The 17,557-nt window shown below is 42.2% G+C and overlaps 4 protein-coding genes across 14 annotated transcripts in view; all 4 read left to right on the top strand.

Moving 5' to 3' along the window:
- The first annotated feature begins 14 nt into the window (after positions 1-14).
- On the top strand, positions 15-3,007 carry LOC108006285 (uncharacterized). The gene is made up of 6 exons (XM_017069743.4): positions 15-208; positions 269-372; positions 436-507; positions 1,044-2,305; positions 2,372-2,558; positions 2,630-3,007. Exons 1-6 carry the CDS (start codon positions 118-120, stop codon positions 2,966-2,968), a joined length of 2,055 nt encoding a protein of 684 aa, XP_016925232.2. The 5' UTR covers positions 15-117; the 3' UTR covers positions 2,969-3,007.
- Positions 3,008-3,346: 339 nt separating this feature from the next.
- tsg (twisted gastrulation) lies at positions 3,347-4,293 on the top strand. Its single transcript, XM_017069709.3, has one exon. It carries the CDS (start codon positions 3,496-3,498, stop codon positions 4,291-4,293), a length of 798 nt encoding a protein of 265 aa, XP_016925198.3. The 5' UTR covers positions 3,347-3,495.
- Positions 4,294-4,814: 521 nt separating this feature from the next.
- Positions 4,815-7,508, top strand: gd (gastrulation-defective). Of its 2 annotated transcripts, XM_017069776.4 has the most exons (6): positions 4,816-5,147; positions 5,236-5,386; positions 5,462-5,633; positions 5,713-6,276; positions 6,518-7,379; positions 7,438-7,508. In XM_017069776.4, exons 1-5 carry the CDS (start codon positions 4,935-4,937, stop codon positions 7,035-7,037), a joined length of 1,620 nt encoding a protein of 539 aa, XP_016925265.2. In that variant the 5' UTR covers positions 4,816-4,934; the 3' UTR covers positions 7,038-7,379; positions 7,438-7,508. The 2 variants fall into 2 exon arrangements, with proteins under 2 accessions (XP_070853727.1, XP_016925265.2); XM_070997626.1 differs by lacking the exons at positions 6,518-7,379; positions 7,438-7,508 and having other exon boundaries at positions 4,815-5,147; positions 5,462-5,651; positions 5,713-5,852.
- A 150-nt stretch (positions 7,509-7,658) lies between these two features.
- The window catches only part of cac (calcium voltage-gated channel subunit cacophony), a 53,577-nt gene continuing 43,678 nt past the window's right edge, over positions 7,659-17,557 (top strand). For 8 of the 10 annotated variants that reach the window (XM_065867957.2, XM_017069770.4, XM_065867951.2 and 5 more), the window contains exons 1-7: positions 7,659-8,137; positions 13,425-13,743; positions 13,833-13,972; positions 16,208-16,308; positions 16,759-16,914; positions 16,988-17,208; positions 17,295-17,398. In XM_065867957.2, the coding sequence (XP_065724029.2) occupies positions 7,920-8,137; positions 13,425-13,743; positions 13,833-13,972; positions 16,208-16,308; positions 16,759-16,914; positions 16,988-17,208; positions 17,295-17,398 (1,259 nt within the window). In that variant the 5' untranslated portion in view covers positions 7,659-7,919. Of the gene's footprint in view, positions 8,138-13,424; positions 13,744-13,832; positions 13,973-14,414; positions 14,516-16,207; positions 16,309-16,758; positions 16,915-16,987; positions 17,209-17,294; positions 17,399-17,557 lie in introns of all 10 variants that reach the window. The other 2 variants (XM_017069771.4, XM_070997623.1) reach the window with 2 other exon arrangements.

Genomic DNA, 17,557 nt, shown 5'->3' with positions numbered 1-17,557 from the left:
TCAATAGTTCATGGAACATTTAGTTTCGGTTTGGCATCCATAAAAAAAGGAAAACATATACAAAATTTAGAAAAATTCGAAAAATTCCTTCCAAATTGGCAGCAAAATTTTGGTTAGATGGCGAAGAAGGCGGCACAACAACAACTGCAAGCGGACATCCAGACGGATGAGGATTTGGAGCGCTTTATGGAACGACCAGGACTTTTGGGTGCGTCGAGATCTTAGGATGCCTTAAGTTGGCTTTATAGATATATACTATATTTACCAGTTTTGGATGTCTATTCGGAGTGGTGCGGTCCTTGCATTGGAATGGTGGGCTGCCTGCGCAAAATCAAACTCGAGATCGGTGGCGACAATCTGCATCTGGCCATTGTGGGTTATTTCGTCCTTATCCTTTTGATCTAACCCCTAGCTCCCTAACTGCCTCTCACATAGTGCAAATCGGACACCATCTCATACCTCAGGCGATTCAATAAAAGGAGCGAGCCCATCTGGCTGTTTGTGACCGTAAGTATTTCTAATAGATTCGACTTATAAGCAGTAATCGTATAATGTTAAGAGTCCCATAAAATCTCATGTATATCATAATTATTATGTGGGAATAGAGTTAAATCAAACAATTTATAAAGATGAAAAGGAGAAGGTAGATAGATTCATAAGATATAATGATATCTTTCATATTTTCTGTGTACTTATATTTGGTGCTATTGTGAAAAGCTGAAAAGAAAAGATGATTTTTATCCTAATGTTTATCATTTATTTTTTTCCGTTTTGTTTTTTTCCTGATCTGGTGAGTTGGGATCCAACAAAACATAACAAAAATTGTTAACCTATTATAATACGTTATGATGATATTTTCCTATTTTCGGGTTATATATATTTTATATAAAGATGAGAACTTCATATAAAAATTTTTTACATTTAAAAGTATTTTTGGGATATACAAAATTTTGTTTACATGCTATTGCTATTGGCCAAATGACTAGAAATAAACGAAAGGGGTCCCAACCTACAGATCCATTATATCAAATTTATTCCTTCAGGGAGGCAGGGCTGTAAACCTTCTGTTTGGCTCGGATGTGCCCAAATTGATTGCCCTGCTAACGCGGGAGCTGGAGAAGGTGGTCCAGCGGCAGCCGCGTCCCGTGACCTTCGCAGTGGACGAACTGCAGCCAATTGAGGTGGAGCAGCAGCGGATCAAAATGGAGGCCATCGAGCGGGCCGAGCGAATTGAGCGCGAGATAAAGCACAAGAAACAGGTGGACTACCTCACCCAGGTGACGGACTCCATAATGGAGAATATGCCGGACATTGGAGTGACTGTCTTTGGACCACAAGTCAATCGTGATATGTTCAAGAAACTCACCGAACCAGCCGAACCACTGAAGATGCAGTGCAAGGATCGCCGGGTCATCCAGGTGACCAGCGATCAGTTCGAGGTGGTGAACTTTTCGTGCAAGAATCCCATGCCGCCGGACGTCATTGAGCAACTGGACGGCAAGGAGCTGCTCATGTGCTTCTGGAAGATCGATGAGAGCATCGGCACCGTGCCCAATGTCCTGATGGCCTATGCCAATGAGCTGACCAAGGAGCGAGTGGCCCCACCCAACGAGGACATACCCGAGGAGCATGTCATCCCACCGATTATAGCCACCATGAAGCTGAAGGTCGAGGTGGAGCTGAAGGAGGGCGAGGTGTGGGTGGAGGAGGTCAGCTCGGAGGAGGAGGCCAGACTCCTCAACCAGGCCAAGGCCAAGGGCAAGAGCAAATCCATTGTCCACGAAGATGCCCACCTGGCCGAGGAGGAGGCAGCCGATCTGGACGCCGAGGAGGAGGCCAGCGAGGAGGAGGCAGCCGGCGGAGGCGAACCTCCCGGCGGCGATGCGATGGGCGGTTTCCCCTCCATCCCAGGCTTCGATATGGAATTCGATGTCGGCGATGAGGTCGCCGAGGACGAGGAGGAGGTTCAGGAAGTCAAGGAGGAGGAGCCGCCCAAGCCTCTGACTCGCACCAAGACCGTTAAAATGCCACCCATCTGGGTGCCCAACAACCGGCGCACCCATGCCGCCCTCATCTATGTCTTCTTCCGCGGCCAGACGAGTGGATTCCTTCCACCCGATCCCAAACCGGAGCCACCACATGTGATCATGGCCTTCGATGCCTCCAAGCGCAAGGAGATCATGCATGTGGTGGATCGCCACAAGGATGATGTGCCTCTCTATGGCTTCTTCTCCAGCGCCGAGCCGGATGAGGCCGAGTTGATAGCAAATTCGACGGAGAAGTACGAGACCAGTCCCAAAACGCCGTAAGTTTTCCAGAAGGGATTACTTGTATTTCGAAATAATACGACCCTTTTTTCCTTTTTTCCCAGGAACGATAAGATTGTACTCAAGGTCAACAAGGTGCAGTCCAACATGATGTTATCTTTGGTCTCCTATGGACCTAGTTATGTGAGTCCCAATGTCACTGTCGGCAAGGATGAGGCCCTCAAGTTCTTCCCGGAGGACTACAAGCCCCAGGAGGAGGTGGTCGTGGAGCCCGAAAAGAAGAAGAAACGCGTATGTTTTAGGCTAAAGAATTCGCTGTCTAGTTACTCAAGAATTCGCGTTTTAATACATTTCTCTTGCAGAGCAAGAAGAGTCAAGATCTCAGAGAGTCGGTGGAAGCGGAGGCCGCAGCAGCAGCGGCTCCTGTCGAGGCTCCTGCCGAGGCTCCTGCCGAGGCTCCTGCTCCAGTCGAAGGCGAAGCTCCCGTCGCAGAGGCTCCAGTCGAAGGAGAAAGCGAAGCTCCCGTGGCGCCGGCGGAAGGAGAAGCAGCTCCCGCCGGAGAGGGTGAGGCGGTGGTCACCGTTGAACCCGCCGCCCCCAAGGAGGAAGCTCCTCCCGCCGAAGCACCGGAACCAGAGGCTTCTGCTCCCGCTGATCCTGCTCCGGCTGAGCCTGCTCCTGCTGATCCTCCTGCCGAATAGTTCTAACCATACGTTTGACAAGTCCCCAAATTCATTCTTTAGTTATTCATTGTCAAAATTTTTAAATGCAACTTGTTGAAATACATTAAAAAGTTTTGGTTCTGTTAAGCTCATAGAAATTCCTTGTAAAGTGGTAAACATTTTTAGGGAACTCAACTTTACAAAAATATTTATGTTTATTCTTATAACTTTAACCAATAATACCTGTTTGCGGTTAGGATTTAGGGCCTAGAATCTGGGTTTTTTAAATATTTGGGGCGGTTAGTATGAATCCATAATACAGGCTTAGGTTAGGATCTAGGCCCCGAAAAGTTATGTATGTTTTGCCACCCCTATTTGGCCCATTTTTATGGCGGGTTAGCTGTTGTCCTAACTGGTTTTAAATTACCCAACCGGCTTTTGGGTTGGCTCTACCTGATTTCGAGGATTAGCGGATTGCGGTAAGGATGAGCCACATCTACCTGACCATCTGTGTGTTGATTATAGAAGATATTTGAGAGACTGATATATAAAGGCGTGCTGCAATAATGCATAATGTGTCATTAGACCCAGAGTTCTCGACCAGTATGCAGCTTCTATCCCAAACCATCATCTTCCTTCTGCTGATCGCCGTATTGGCCCCTGGACCATCGCTGGCCAACGACGATGGATGCAACGAGGTGGTCTGTGGATCGGTGGTCTCCAAGTGCTTGATCACCCAGAGCTGCCAGTGCAAGTTGAACGAGTGCCACTGCTGCAAGGACTGCCTGAATTGCCTGGGTGAGCTGTATATCGAGTGCTGTGGCTGCTTGGACATGTGTCCCAAGCACAAGGATGTGCTGCCCTCGTTGACGCCGCGCTCGGAGATTGGGGATATTGAAGGATTGCCGGAGCTATTCGATACTCTAACAGCCGAGGATGACGAGGCCTGGTCGACCATTCGCTTTGCCATGCGTGCTGGTTTCAAGCAAAGGGTTCAGGGTGGTGGCTCCTCCAGCTCAAGTGATTTGGCAACCGGAAACGGAAATGGTGGCTCTGTACAGTGCACTGTGATATATGTGAACTCGTGCATCCGGTCGAACAAATGCCGGCAGCAGTGCGAGAGCATGGGAGCCAGTAGCTATCGATGGTTCCACGATGGATGCTGCGAGTGCGTCGGTGGGAACTGCCTTAACTATGGGATCAACGAGAGTCGCTGCCGCGGCTGTCCGGAGGATCAGGACCAACTGCTGACCGCCGAATCAGCCGTTCCGGCAGAGGCCGAACAGGATCTGGAGCGCTTCTTCGGCAACGAGGAGATCGATGAGGAAGGCTGGAGCTACGGCGAGGATGATGAGTTCTCATAGCATCCCTAAGCGATTAAGATTTTGATATATGCAGTCCTGTTCTCTAGTTTGCTGGTTGTAAATACACTTGTAAAATAACAAATGCTTTGGTAGTTTTAGTTTTTATTTGAAAATAAAGTATCAAATTAATACATTCTCCAATTATGTCTCTTTAATTTTCTAGTATATTTATTTTTTATATTTTTATCATATTTATAAAAAGGAAAAGCATATGTTTTCGAGATTTTTTTGCACTTCTTGATTTAACATCGGAAACCTTCCATATAGAGTCTAAAAAGTTAAGCCACCAAATTTTAATAATTGCAATTATATTTTCTGTAAATTGTACTTTATTTTAACGGATATTTTTATTTCTTATTCAGTATTCCGCAAATAAATCCCTTTCATCCTCAAGTAATTTAAATATTAACGGAGTTCTGTTAATTCCAACGTATGTAGATTAACAGAGGGTGTTTTTTGTGTCTGGCAAGGCTGGCAGTGCAACATTTTTGAAATGTAACCAGTGTTGCCAGGCCTTAAAAGCTTTGATCGTGATTGTTGAAACATTTTGTTTACATTTGCGCGAAGTGAAGTAAAACCATATTCATACGTAAAGATCAGATCGAATCCGATCAGTTATCCCATCCCGTCCAGACATCGCGATGAGGCTGCACCTGACGGCGATCCTAATCCTCTGCATTGAGCACGTGTCCAAGGCGGTCGCCCAGGGGATGCCGATCAGTCCCTGTCCCAAGGTGTTCCAGTACCGCTTCGACGGAAGCGAGTGGTTCGGCCTGATGGCGGTCCGCAGTCCGGATGGCCACCAGCCGCTCCACATCCGGGTGACGCTCTCCATGCGAGGAAAGCCCACTACGGTAGGTGATCTACTTGGTAGCAGGGAATCCCTGAACCCAGAATTCCACAGTTCTTACCCTATACCAACTCTGCCTCTCTCCCCCGCAGAACTATCTGGGTGAAATCGAGCTACTGACCCGCGGCAAGTTCACCCACAATGCTCCGGTCCTCTACAAGATCCGTTTTCCCAAGCACCACTTCCCACCCAAACTGCTCCTTCTGTCGGCCAACAACCATGTGATCTGCTTCGGATCCGGCGGTATGTATACATTTATATCACCACAACTCCAGGGCTAGCTTTCATATCTAACCCACCATTTCTTTGCCCGCACAGAGCACAGCATCTTCATGACCCAAATCCAGTTGGAGCACATCAGAAAATTGTCCTTTATTCCGGATAAGAGCAGCTCCCTGCTGTTGGATCCCCACGAGGGGAAGACCGAGGATGCGGAGGCGGAGCAGGAGGGCAAGAAGACGGACGACAAGGCGCACATCCAGTTCAAGAAGTATGCATCCGGATTTTGGTCGGTTCAAAGCACACACGATCGGTGACATTCATTCGTTACTTAATGCCCGATCTTGTAGAAAACCCTTTGCCCAGGCGCCCAAGGAGATTTGCGGACGCATCGACAGGGATCTCGACTTTCGGTTGTCCCAACGAAGGGAACAGGATCAGGAATTGGAACCGGAACCGGTCCTTGGCTCCGATGCCATTACATCGCCAGTTTTTGTTGATGATAACGACGATGAGGATGATGATGGCCTGGAGCACTTTGTGGACGAAACGGAAGCGGAGGAGAACGAGGCCCTAGATGATAATAAGAGCCTACCGTCCATCACCAGGGGATCCTGGCCCTGGCTGGCGGCCATCTATGTGAACAACTTGACCTCCTTGGACTTCCAGTGCGGCGGAACGCTCGTCTCGGGACGCGTGGTTATCAGCTCGGCCCATTGCTTTAAGTTGTTCAACAAGCGTTACACATCCAACGAAGTGCTCGTCTTTCTGGGCAGGCACAATCTTAAGAACTGGAACGAGGAGGGTTCTCTGGCGGCTCCCGTCGATGGCATCTACATTCATCCCGACTTCAACAGCCAGCTGAGCAACTACGATGCGGATATCGCCGTGATCATGCTCAAGGACGAAGTTCGGTGAGTCGGGTAAATAGTATAAAAAGTAAAAAAGGAAGATAAGATCGGCAAGCCAAAGGTTATGCATCAGTGCAGGTAAAACTATGCCAGATAGTTTTCCTATCCTTATCAGAATAAATACTACTTTTAAAAATGTATATTATAACTTATACATTCATTTGGTTAATATAACTCTAATATAATAGTGTTATAGGTCTAATTTCTATAATTAATAATTACATATACCATTTTTTCCATGCAGATACAACACCTTTATTCGCCCTGCTTGTCTGTGGTCTGGTTCCAGTAAGGCGGAGTACATTGTGGGCGAGCAGGGCATCGTTATTGGCTGGAGCTTTGACAGATCAAACAGGACGCAGGATCAAAAGCTGCCGTCGGGGGCTCCGGGCAAGAAGTCCAGCGATTCGCAAAGTGCCCCCAAGGTGGTCAAGGCTCCGGTGGTCGGCAATGCTGAGTGCTTCCGCGCCAATGCCCACTTTCGCAGCCTCTCCTCGAACCGAACCTTTTGCGCTGGCATCCAGACGGAGGAGCGAGATCGCCACCAGAGCAGTGCCAGCTTCTATACCGGAATTTCGGGGGCCGGGCTTTTTATCCGCCGGAACAATCGCTGGATGCTGCGCGGCACAGTTTCAGCAGCCTTGCCCGCCGCAGAGTCACCCGATCCGGGTGCCACAAGCCACAAACTTTGCTGTAAAAACCAGTACATCATATATGCGGACGTGGCCAAGTTCCTGGATTGGATCACAGCCTTCATAATTTAAAAAGCACACCCGAAATGTGCATGGGATAACTAGGGGATTTCTAAATAAGCGCTGTGATAGCCCCATGGGCATCTTCCATTTCGGTTTTCTTAGTTTCGCTAATGAAAAATGGTGATACCGGCATATTAATTTCTATTTAAGGCAATAAGGCAATACGTATAATAAATTATGGCACGGGAAAGCCTAAAGAAGTCTCTTTAGAGAGAGGCTTCTTACACTATTAAAAACTATTCAGAGAAATCAAGAGAATACATCATCCCTAAATTCAACTTAAAAGAAGGAGAATTCGATTAAATCCCCGAGTTAACTATCCTGTTTATAAATAGATATAGAAAATCACAGGTATGTTTGATGTAAATGAACTATGGCTTAGTTTTATTCACCATGACTTTGTTATCAGCGCGAGGGCTCTCGTGAACAAAGGAAGCTGCCGCTCGATGGAGTGGGTGGTCTGCCCGTCTGAGTGGATTGTACCCGTGGACACCTGGCCCCTAATTACCGACGGTGGCCTGCACTGCGCATATGCTGACTACTATCAAGCACGTCATCAGTCGCAATCGTCGTCATCGCCATCTGGGCGGTTATCTATCTTGGTTGCTGGCTTGCTGGGGCATCGGCAACAGCCGTTTCCCATCGACTATCAGTTTCGTCCGGACCGTGGCAGTTGGTGCATCTCGTCCAGGGGGCTCTGGGCCCGTGGTCTCTGTTACCCATTCGCATCCATCGATGATCTCCACTCCCGTCGTGTGACCTGTGAACCATTTTGCCCATTTGAATTGTGCCCGTGACCGGTTCGGCCAGTGAATATTGTACTCGAAATGGCCATATCTGGAGCACGTTTCGCGCATTGCCAAGTCCGTTTTAACGAATCCCAGAACCAGAATGCTGGGCGGAGTGGGAGCTCGTCGCAGAAGGGGCTCATCACCTATGGCGCGATTGACCATTAGCAACATCAACAGCCTGGATGACAGCATTGCCATCATCGGCGATGGCGTCATCCGGCGGACCACGCACTACGGCTCGCAAGGGTCCAACAAAAGGCGCCGGGCGCCGGAAAGCTTTGCTCTGGTCCAGACAAGACCCAACCTGGGAGACATTATGTAAGTAAATAGGTCTACAATACCGAAATATTAAATATTTTAGGTATTTATTTCCATCAAAACCAATGACTGATCTTCATACATATTTTAAAAAGTGGTAAAAACTATAATCTCCCAAAGACTTTATACGTTTTCTTAACAAAATAGCATTTTTGCTTAACAACTTATAATAAGTATTAACTTAACTTATGTTAAGTAACTTATGTTAAGTAGTTAAGGCAACTTTATAATATTCAAAAGATCTTTATAATACCCCTTTCCTCTTTTTCAAAGAAATTGTCTTGTTTAAAATTTAAACAATTGAAGAAAAACTATTTCAATTTAGAAAACGGGTGACCAAAACGTTATGAATAGAAAGCATTTTTTTTTGAGTTAATCACTATAGCAGAAATATTAGATCATTTTGGGGAACTATTATATGGTATGTAGATTGGAACGTGAACCCATCTTTGAGACCCTATTAAGCCGTGGTTTTAAAATATCGTCGCGGAAGAAGTGCAATAGAGTCCTTTATGAGAGGTAGGAAAGCAAGCTGAGCTTAAAGCTCATTTAGTGGGTGAAGGGGTAGAGTGGATTTACTTAAATCAAACCAAAAATAATTTTATAAAGATAAATTCGGTTGAAGTTGGGCACCTGAAACCACATTAAACCTGTGTATTCAAAAACCGATAAGCGATAGATTCGTTACATGGGGGTGGAAAAGCAAGCTGAGCCTAAAGCTCAATCAGTGGATAAAGGGGTAGCAGAGTAGGTGTACTTGAATAAAATAGAATCATTTCAGAAGGGTAAATTGGGTTGAGGTTGCGCACCTGAAGACCGATAGAACCGGCTTTTTAAATGATATCGTTGAATTAGGGTGGAAAATCAAGCGGAGCTTAAAGCTCAATTAGCGGAAGTAACGGTAGCTGAGCGGGCCGACTTGAAAGACGCGCATGCGCTTGTGCCCTCGCGCTTGCTTTCGCTGACCAGTGTGTCCACCCCGCCAAGTTGAGCTTAAACTTGAGCTTGGGGTGGAGCTTTCGGGCGGACGCAGAGCGCAGGGCTGGTGTTCTTTTTTTCCCTTCTATTTTTCCCCATTGTGCGTGTGTGTGCGCCCTGGCGATGTGGTAGTATGTGATACAAAGTCGCCGAGTTGAAGTCTTGCGTTTTGTTGAGTTTTTCGTCCAACTGGTGAGACAAAGTCGGTGGTGACAGCTCCCGTCCAAAGCGGTTTTTGTTTTTTATTTTTTCCCGATACGCCTATTAATTGGCAATTGTGTGCCCCCCTGGAAACGGTTCAGAATCCCAGCCCCAATCGCCTGGTGTTAACAAATCAAGTGCAATCGCTCGCATTGCGGGGTTATAAGTGCTGTGAAAATTCGACATTTCGAAAGTTGTGTGCGCTGGCATCCGAATTCGGGTCGAGTGGTGAAAATAAAACTACAAACATCCAAACCAAACCGAGCCAAAAAAAAGAAAGAAAAAAAAAAGAGAAAAATAGTCCAAAAACGTGAAAACAACGAAATAGCGACAATGGCGACGAGGACAGCAAAATAAGAAAAAAAAAGAAATGGCAAAGAGAAAAGAGAAACCAAGTGAAAAGCATTATTCGGGCGTACTGAAGCCAATAAACGACCTCTGGGTTCCGTTTCCCCAGGCACCCAGATCTAATTTTTGTGTTACGGCTATATATAGAACCAAGTTTTCACCAAGTGGTCCCAATCCTGAATACAAAATACCTATACACCTAGCCTTAAAAACCAGTTGTAAAAGTTTAAGTTAACAAGCTCTATAAAGGCACCACACAAACACACATGCACGCATATACATATACATATCTATATATATAGTCGCTGGGATTGGGTCAGCGGGTCGGTAGCACAACGGGCGGAATGTTGCGTCGGTGGTGCTATATATTGCGGTGGATGGAAGTGGATGTGGATGTGGATGTGGCAAGTGGGAAAGGAAAAGCTAAAGCAAAAGGAAACGGAGATATGAAGTTTCGGGTTTTTTAGCCAGAGCGGCTATTTTTGTGACGCACTTTCGAGGTGAATGAAACACCGAACTTCATACAGCCCCTATATTATTATTATCCCAGCCCCTCAAGTATTTCTCATACAAAGACCATACCGGATACGAATTCGAATGATATTTTCTTCTCCACGGAAAAGAAAAATTTATTTGCCCCTGTTCTTTGAACAATGGTCATATAAGGAATAGAATGTGAGCATATGAACAAACATTGTTTTGCCTGGTGTGTGTGTCCCCGGGTAACTAAAGAATTACGAGACATCCAAACATCATTTAGTAATCCCATGGCCTATTCAAAAATTTAACATTTGCTCAGCAACAAAAAAAGTAGAGCGGCCTTAATAATAAATAGTTGTGTTAATGTGAGGGGAGCGGCAATGACTGTTTATTTTTGGCAATTACAGGTTCGTTGGTCCTACTGTCGCCCGATAATACATACAGATATATATAGCTTCTGCCCGTTTACCATTCCCGTACTCTCGTACTCTCTTTTTTCCAAAAACATCGTCAACATAAAAGAAAAGGCAGACAACTGTGCCTGGTGACGTCACTAGAATAAAGAGAGATATGGCTATACGTTTCTAGGAAATATCTAGGAAAAATCGGAAATATAAAATGATATTTTTAGACCTTCAACACCCATTTCAATTAAGTCGAAAGTTAATTAATATGTAAATGTAACCAGATTTACTGGGCCCTTAAAAGTAGGCAAGCGATTTGTGGCTGGGATGTTATCGTTATCGATATGACCCAGTGATTGCTGAAATCAGAGAGGAAGAGAGAAAGAGAGAGAGAGAGAGCTCCTGCCGGTTCGTGTGTGTGTGTGAGTGGAATGAAGAGTTGAAATTTGCAAATGGCAATTCCTGTTATCAGATGGAGAACAGCTAATAATATCAGTCAACTAATCAGTGCACAACAGTAAACATAAAGAACCTTCTGTTTTCCCACACGCCCCAAATACACCTCGTTTTTATTCAAGAATTTGAGAAAAGGTAAACAAGTTTTCGAATGGGGGAACCCGATTCCTTCCAGTGATGTCGGAATTCGGAATCTCACCGTTTCACAACTCACCACGCTCTGTGTGTGTGCGTGTGTGTATTGAGCTTTTTCGGTGGCTTATACCCATACATATATATATATCATTCTCAGCCTCTGGCTTTTTCATCCCCTAACTTTTTCATTCATGGCGTGTTCCAGTAATGGAATTTTATACCAATAACCGAAATAACTACATCTATCTGTAACTGTAACTGTAACGGTATAGCCATATCCATAACCATAACCGAACCCATATCAAGTGCACATGTTTTTTTTTGGACCTCCATCACATTTCCATGGGCCATACCTTGCTGGGGAATAAAAATAACACCAGCCGTGCATTTCGTATGCACCATATCCCCATCCCCAAAACCATCATATATGTATGTACATACATATATGTTCGTGTGCGCGTGTATGAGCATGTTTTCAATAGGTCATGAACTGAATTGACCCGGGCGCATCATAATTATCGGTTGGCAAAATAAGTAGCACAACACCGCAGGCAATTGAAACTACGGCCGGAATCAGATTACGGAATCTGACCAATTTCGTATGCACACAAGTACAATTACAAGTGTGTGCCAAGAACCAAAAAGACTAGAACCAGAAATCGTTTACAATCCATACATATGCCGTGCATTAATAATGACCATTTTACAATCAATATGAACTCAAGTGTCGAATAATCAAAGCAAGTGTGTGTGGTGTCGCCGTATAAATAAATCACAACCAATTTGAAATGCCATCTAATTGAATTCGAATTTCTATGCAGTTTAAGTGCTATAATAACACGGTAATGCCGATAAGCTAAAGAAGAAAAAAAAAGAGATAATAAAAGACTACAGTTCAAAGAGCGAAAAATATTGTCAAAAGGATACATGCATCATACATCGTAAACCCAAAACATCAGTAAACAAAGGAGCAGTAACGATCGAGGGATACAAGGCCGAGGAAGCGAGTTAAGGAAGAATCGGATCCGGAATTCTCCAGCCTCCAGCCTCCAGTGCTCCAGTTCTCCAGCCTCCAGTTCTCCAGTCCTCCAATACTCCAATCCCACAATCCTCCAATCTCCAGTAATCACTAGCAACAGATTATCGGACTCGCGAGCTAAATGTCCAGTTGCCGCTATCGTTCCATACGGACGGCGTGTCACTCCCGACAAATGCGTATTGTGGTTGACCTTGTTTAATATAATTATGGCCGAGCGGTCGTTACAAAAGTATCAGAAATTGGATACAGTGACGGTACGTGCCCCCATCTTATTAAAAATAGAATGAATGCCGATGGTAAACCATCGGAACTATTGCTATATTAAACGTTTTTAAATATTAAATAACAATTAGTGGTATAGACCGCAAATATTCAAGGGATGGACAATTTCACATAGTTATAGCCAGTGTTGAATCGTAAATATTTGCCTTGGTCATTGATATAACAGCCTTAAGTAAAATTGAAGGTATAAAAATTTGTTATCTAAAGTTCAATCTGCGTAAATTCATTTAGTTTTTTTAATGTATTTACATGAAGGCATATTACTCAATATATAGTCCTTCTGTGCAACTGAAGCAATACATTTTTAAAAACATTTTACGGATTAGACTAATCAATATTGAACAATAAAAAAAAATGGTGAAAATCGAAGGTATGTTTTATAAACCCACACGTCGTATGCGTATTATTATCATATGGTAAAATCAGTAAAATCACTACGAGAACGATTACTTTGCCCAATGTGTAACCAATGTTCAAATTCATCGATATATTAACAACTATTAAAGTCCTTCCTATAAGATTTTACATACTTGGCAGTTGCAGGCCAACTGTGGAAATAGAATAAATTAACAAATGAACCATCACTCAAAACAAACATTTGAATGCTTTTAATGAGGCAATTTAACGCCTTGGTCAAATTATTGGGCAACAGCACCCATATAGGGTCAAAAATATGATCAGAAATCCTCATGATTTCATCAGATAATAATCGGATTTTCCTAAAATCTTTAAGAGATACGTTAGTTTAGTACATTCTTTCAAGACTTAATATCGGGGTTAGCAATGGATAGCATTAATCATAGCTTCTGCTAAGGGGGCTATTTATATTGTATATATTGATCGATTACTTTCGCATAAACCAACGTAGTACAAACTTATTTAAATGCAAAAGTTGAGTTACTCTAGAATGCGGTTGGGAAATGCATACATCAATATTTTGACCCCTTTCCCTTCTCCCACACAGGTTGGAAGCGGCTCAGGAAGTAGTGCAAGCAGAGCATCAACAGGACTCCTTAGGCGGGGGGCACTTGGGTCGAAAGGGAGCCCATCGCTTAGCTGATAGAATGGGTGGCCCGAAAAAAGAGGAAAACCCACCAGGTGGTGGTCCGACGTCATTGTTTATTCTAACCGAGGATAACCCAATTAGAAAGTACACACGATTCATCATAGAATGGCCGCCCTTTGAATACGCTGTGTTATTGACAATCATAGCCAACTGTGTTGTGTTGGCGCTAGAGGAGCACTTGCCGGGGGGCGACAAGACAGTATTGGCTCAAAAATTGGTAAGACACGGTCCAAAAATCCGATCCGATTTGACCAATCGACGTACACATCTGATACTGATTTCTATTTTGGGTCACATTTCAATTAGGAAAAAACGGAGGCCTATTTTTTATGCATTTTCTGTGTAGAAGCGTCGCTCAAGATCCTCGCCTTAGGGCTTGTTCTGCATAAACACTCCTATCTCAGGAATATTTGGAACATCATGGATTTTTTCGTTGTAGTTACGGGGTAAATAATGAACCAAACTTTTTCCCTACACATGCACATTTTAATTTTGAATGAAAAATAATATCGTATTGAAAAACCACTTAAGTCAACCACGCCGTGCAAGCTTTTTTTTATGTTCAATCCAACCAAAATTCACGTGTACCCACATCTTAATCATAATGAAACCCCTGAAAAAGTTACTGGATTCATTATGATTAGGAATACCAAAAATAAATTTATATTAACAATTTTTAAATAGTTTTAAGTTGGAAAAAATGTACTATCTATATAAATTATATTAAGTTAGGTATGTAGTATCTAAGTTTATGATTCGAGGTAAAAACTGTCGGATACATCTATTCCCAAATTAAATACCATGTACGTAACTTAAGTAAGCGATTTTAATAACAACTTCTCCCATATGTTCATATCCAAATAACGAATTCGAAATGACCAAAAACAGAGCCATGACAATATTTGCTGAGGCCAATATAGACGTTGACCTGCGTATGTTGCGATCTTTTCGTGTTTTACGCCCACTGAAGCTCGTATCCCGAATTCCAAGTAAGACATCTGCCATCAAGCGAACCCTTAGTTGCTATTAACAGAACCTAGGCCAGATAATATAACGATTTCTTCAGTAAAACCATTTAAACATATATGTTTATTTAACAAATTACACTGAAAAGCATAGGCTAGTTAATGTTATCTTAGGAGTAGCAAAAACGGAATTGACAGATCTAAAGTTGGAAGTTAGGAGCCACGAAATAGAGATGCTAAAATCGTCAAAGTCTGTGACTTTATTAATTAGTTATATACTAAGTAGTTGCTAAAAAAAACTTCTTTGTCACTTAGATTATAGGTCTTGGTTCCGTTTTTATTATAAAATAGTTTAAATTCTTTCCCAAAAAAATTTAGATAAAGCGGAAGCTTGGCTAGAAATATTAGGAATCATTATTAAATTTTCTATATAAACTAAATATGGTTAGCATTACTTAACTTTAGACAGCATCGGTAGGATGCAACATGTTATATATGGAAACTAAAAGTGTTTTATTTTAGTTTTATTTATAAATACGTTTATGTACAGTGGTAGCCACCAAATTAGCTCATCAAACCCATTGGCATAATCGTATATCTTTTATAAAAGTGAAAAATGAAAATTGCTGATGTGTGCTTTAGAAGTTGCTACCACTCGGTAGATTATTTATTCATGCTCAAGAAATGTTAAAGTTACAACCTATAGAACTTAAAAAAAAATACTAAACACGTAGAGGAAATATATCTTTGTATCGCTGTATATTTTTTATGTTTTGTAGTATTGTTAACAATGTTATCATTCATGTTATCATATTTTATTTTTTCCAAAAAAAGTTTAATAGACTAACATGTAAGTTATACGCGCTATATAAATCTATGTTAATCTTATGCAGTGACGATAATGTGAAAGTCCTTTAGCCTTAAGAGTAATTGATCAGGACTTTCGTTTCCATTCGAAATAGATTGTATCTTGCAAGTTAACAAATTAACCCCATAAAAGGTGGTTAAATAATAGTTTATATTATTGATATTCGATAATAGCTGGCACATACATAGATTATAAGATTAGATTTTTTTGTTTACTCATTAGACCTTCTTTTTTTTCAAAACAATGCCAAAGAGTAAATTAATTAAATTAGCAACATTTATATTTAGCTAGAGTCTTTTCAAAAAATATCAGAAAATGATATGGATTGAAAGGATTAGTTACCTAAATTACTATATAATACTATAAGCGGTGTGTATGTTATAAGCAAGAGTTAGATTTTATATACTATAGTCTTAAATAGATATGTATATCTAAATTATATTCTATTCCATAGCTGACCAATACCATAGTTTATGTTTGCTCTCTAAAATATTGCATTTATCCTAGAGAATCCTAATGAAAGTGTTCGGAACCGAGAGCAAAGATAAACTATTCTGCGTTTTCGCTTGGGTTACCCATTGTGTGTGCGAATAATATGAACTAACCGCGCGTTAAACGTTACTCTGGATTACTTAATTTGATTGTTTAAATTCTTACATTTCTTAGTTGCTTTTTGCTTTCGATTTAAGTTTCGATTTAAGATGCACAATACAAATACATATAAACTCTTGATTTTCACTCTTAATTTACGATTATCTGACTATGATAATTTGATCTTGTATTCATTGAGTATCGCTAATCAATCTATATATATAACTTCATTTTGATCGCTTAACGTCTGCAAACAGATTCATGACACAGTACCCACAAATAGGGCCCGAGGTAGACCTAAGAACACTTAGAGCCATTCGTGTGCTACGGCCCTTAAAATTAGTGTCTGGAATTCCTAGTGAGTAGTTCCTCTGTTTTATTCTACTTTCCCAACTTCTTCTCGTTGTCGTTGTTGTCTTTCTTTATTTATTTTTCTAATCCTAATTCAATCAGCGATTGTGATTATGATCGCTCAAGACGTGTAAATGTATCATAATGCGAGAGTGTGTTTTTAAATTTTCATTTATTTCCCATAAATCTTATCTAAATCTAGTTCGTGTGAGTGATACAAGAGCCTTCATTTCTGCCACCACTTAGTTTCGATTTTGTTTTTGAACGTACTCTTTTTGAATAGAATGGTTGTTTGTGGCACATGGTTGTCGTAGAGCCTGCGAAACTGTCTGTGACAACCATGTCCTAAATGTGAACACAACCCCTAGCATTCTGATCTTGCTAATCCAACGTCCCGTTTCTTTAACCAACCAACCAAACATTTAACTCTGGATCGGATGAACGTCAACGTCTACAGGTTTACAAGTAGTTTTAAAATCTATAATCAAGGCGATGGCACCTTTACTGCAAATCGGTCTCTTGGTGTTGTTTGCAATCGTAATTTTTGCAATCATTGGACTCGAGTTTTATTCGGGCGCACTGCATAAGACTTGTTATAGCTTAGAAGATCCAAGTAATATTCCCAAATCAAATACCATTCGCTAGGGAACTGTAAGGACTAATGATTTCCGCTTTTCTTGGAGCAGACAAACTAGTGAAGGAGGGCGAATCAGAGACGCCTTGCAACACGGACAACAGCACGGAAAAGGCAACAGGCTCCTTTGTATGCAACAACACCACGAGCATGTGTCTGGAAAAGTGGGATGGACCAAATTCAGGTATCACGAGTTTCGATAATATCGGATTTGCCATGTTGACCGTATTCCAATGTATCACGATGGAGGGCTGGACGTCAATACTGTATTGGGTGAGTGATCGAAACTACTTATATTTGCCAGTGATCACATTTTGTAATATCCTGTGATCCCCCCAATAACTTTTTCTCCCCTACAGACCAACGACGCATTAGGTTCAGCATTTAATTGGATATATTTCGTGCCTCTTATAGTTATAGGCTCATTTTTTATGCTCAACTTAGTTCTTGGTGTCCTTAGTGGGTAAGTTGATCACGAAACGCTTTATTTATCGATGAAGCCATTTATACACCAGTTCACATTTCTTCTTCTTATCATTTGATTACTTCCGTTAAAAAAAAGAAAAAACAAGGGTTTTGAAAATACTGCATACATATGTTTAGAAAATTTTAATATTTCGGG

This window comes from Drosophila suzukii, chromosome X, assembly GCF_043229965.1.
Source record: "Drosophila suzukii chromosome X, CBGP_Dsuzu_IsoJpt1.0, whole genome shotgun sequence".
NCBI lineage: Eukaryota > Metazoa > Arthropoda > Insecta > Diptera > Drosophilidae > Drosophila > Drosophila suzukii.
The sequence above is the reverse complement of the archived record's forward strand: the minus strand, read 5'-3'. Positions and strand labels throughout refer to the sequence as shown.

What these genes read in the sequence shown, in the direction of transcription:
- LOC108006285 (XM_017069743.4), top strand. Translation starts at nt 118, where the DNA reads ATGGCGAAGAAGGCGGCACAACAACAACTGCAAGCGGACATCCAGACG. An exon ending in ACAATCTGCATCTGGCCATT is followed by an intron (nt 373 to 435) that starts GTGGGTTATTTC and finishes CCTCTCACATAG; the next exon opens with TGCAAATCGGACACCATCTC. An exon ending in CCATCTGGCTGTTTGTGACC is followed by an intron (nt 508 to 1,043) that starts GTAAGTATTTCT and finishes TTATTCCTTCAG; the next exon opens with GGAGGCAGGGCTGTAAACCT.
- tsg (XM_017069709.3), top strand. Translation starts at nt 3,496, where the DNA reads ATGCATAATGTGTCATTAGACCCAGAGTTCTCGACCAGTATGCAGCTT.
- gd (XM_017069776.4), top strand. Translation starts at nt 4,935, where the DNA reads ATGAGGCTGCACCTGACGGCGATCCTAATCCTCTGCATTGAGCACGTG. An exon ending in TGCGAGGAAAGCCCACTACG is followed by an intron (nt 5,148 to 5,235) that starts GTAGGTGATCTA and finishes TCTCCCCCGCAG; the next exon opens with AACTATCTGGGTGAAATCGA. An exon ending in ATGCTCAAGGACGAAGTTCG is followed by an intron (nt 6,277 to 6,517) that starts GTGAGTCGGGTA and finishes TTTTCCATGCAG; the next exon opens with ATACAACACCTTTATTCGCC.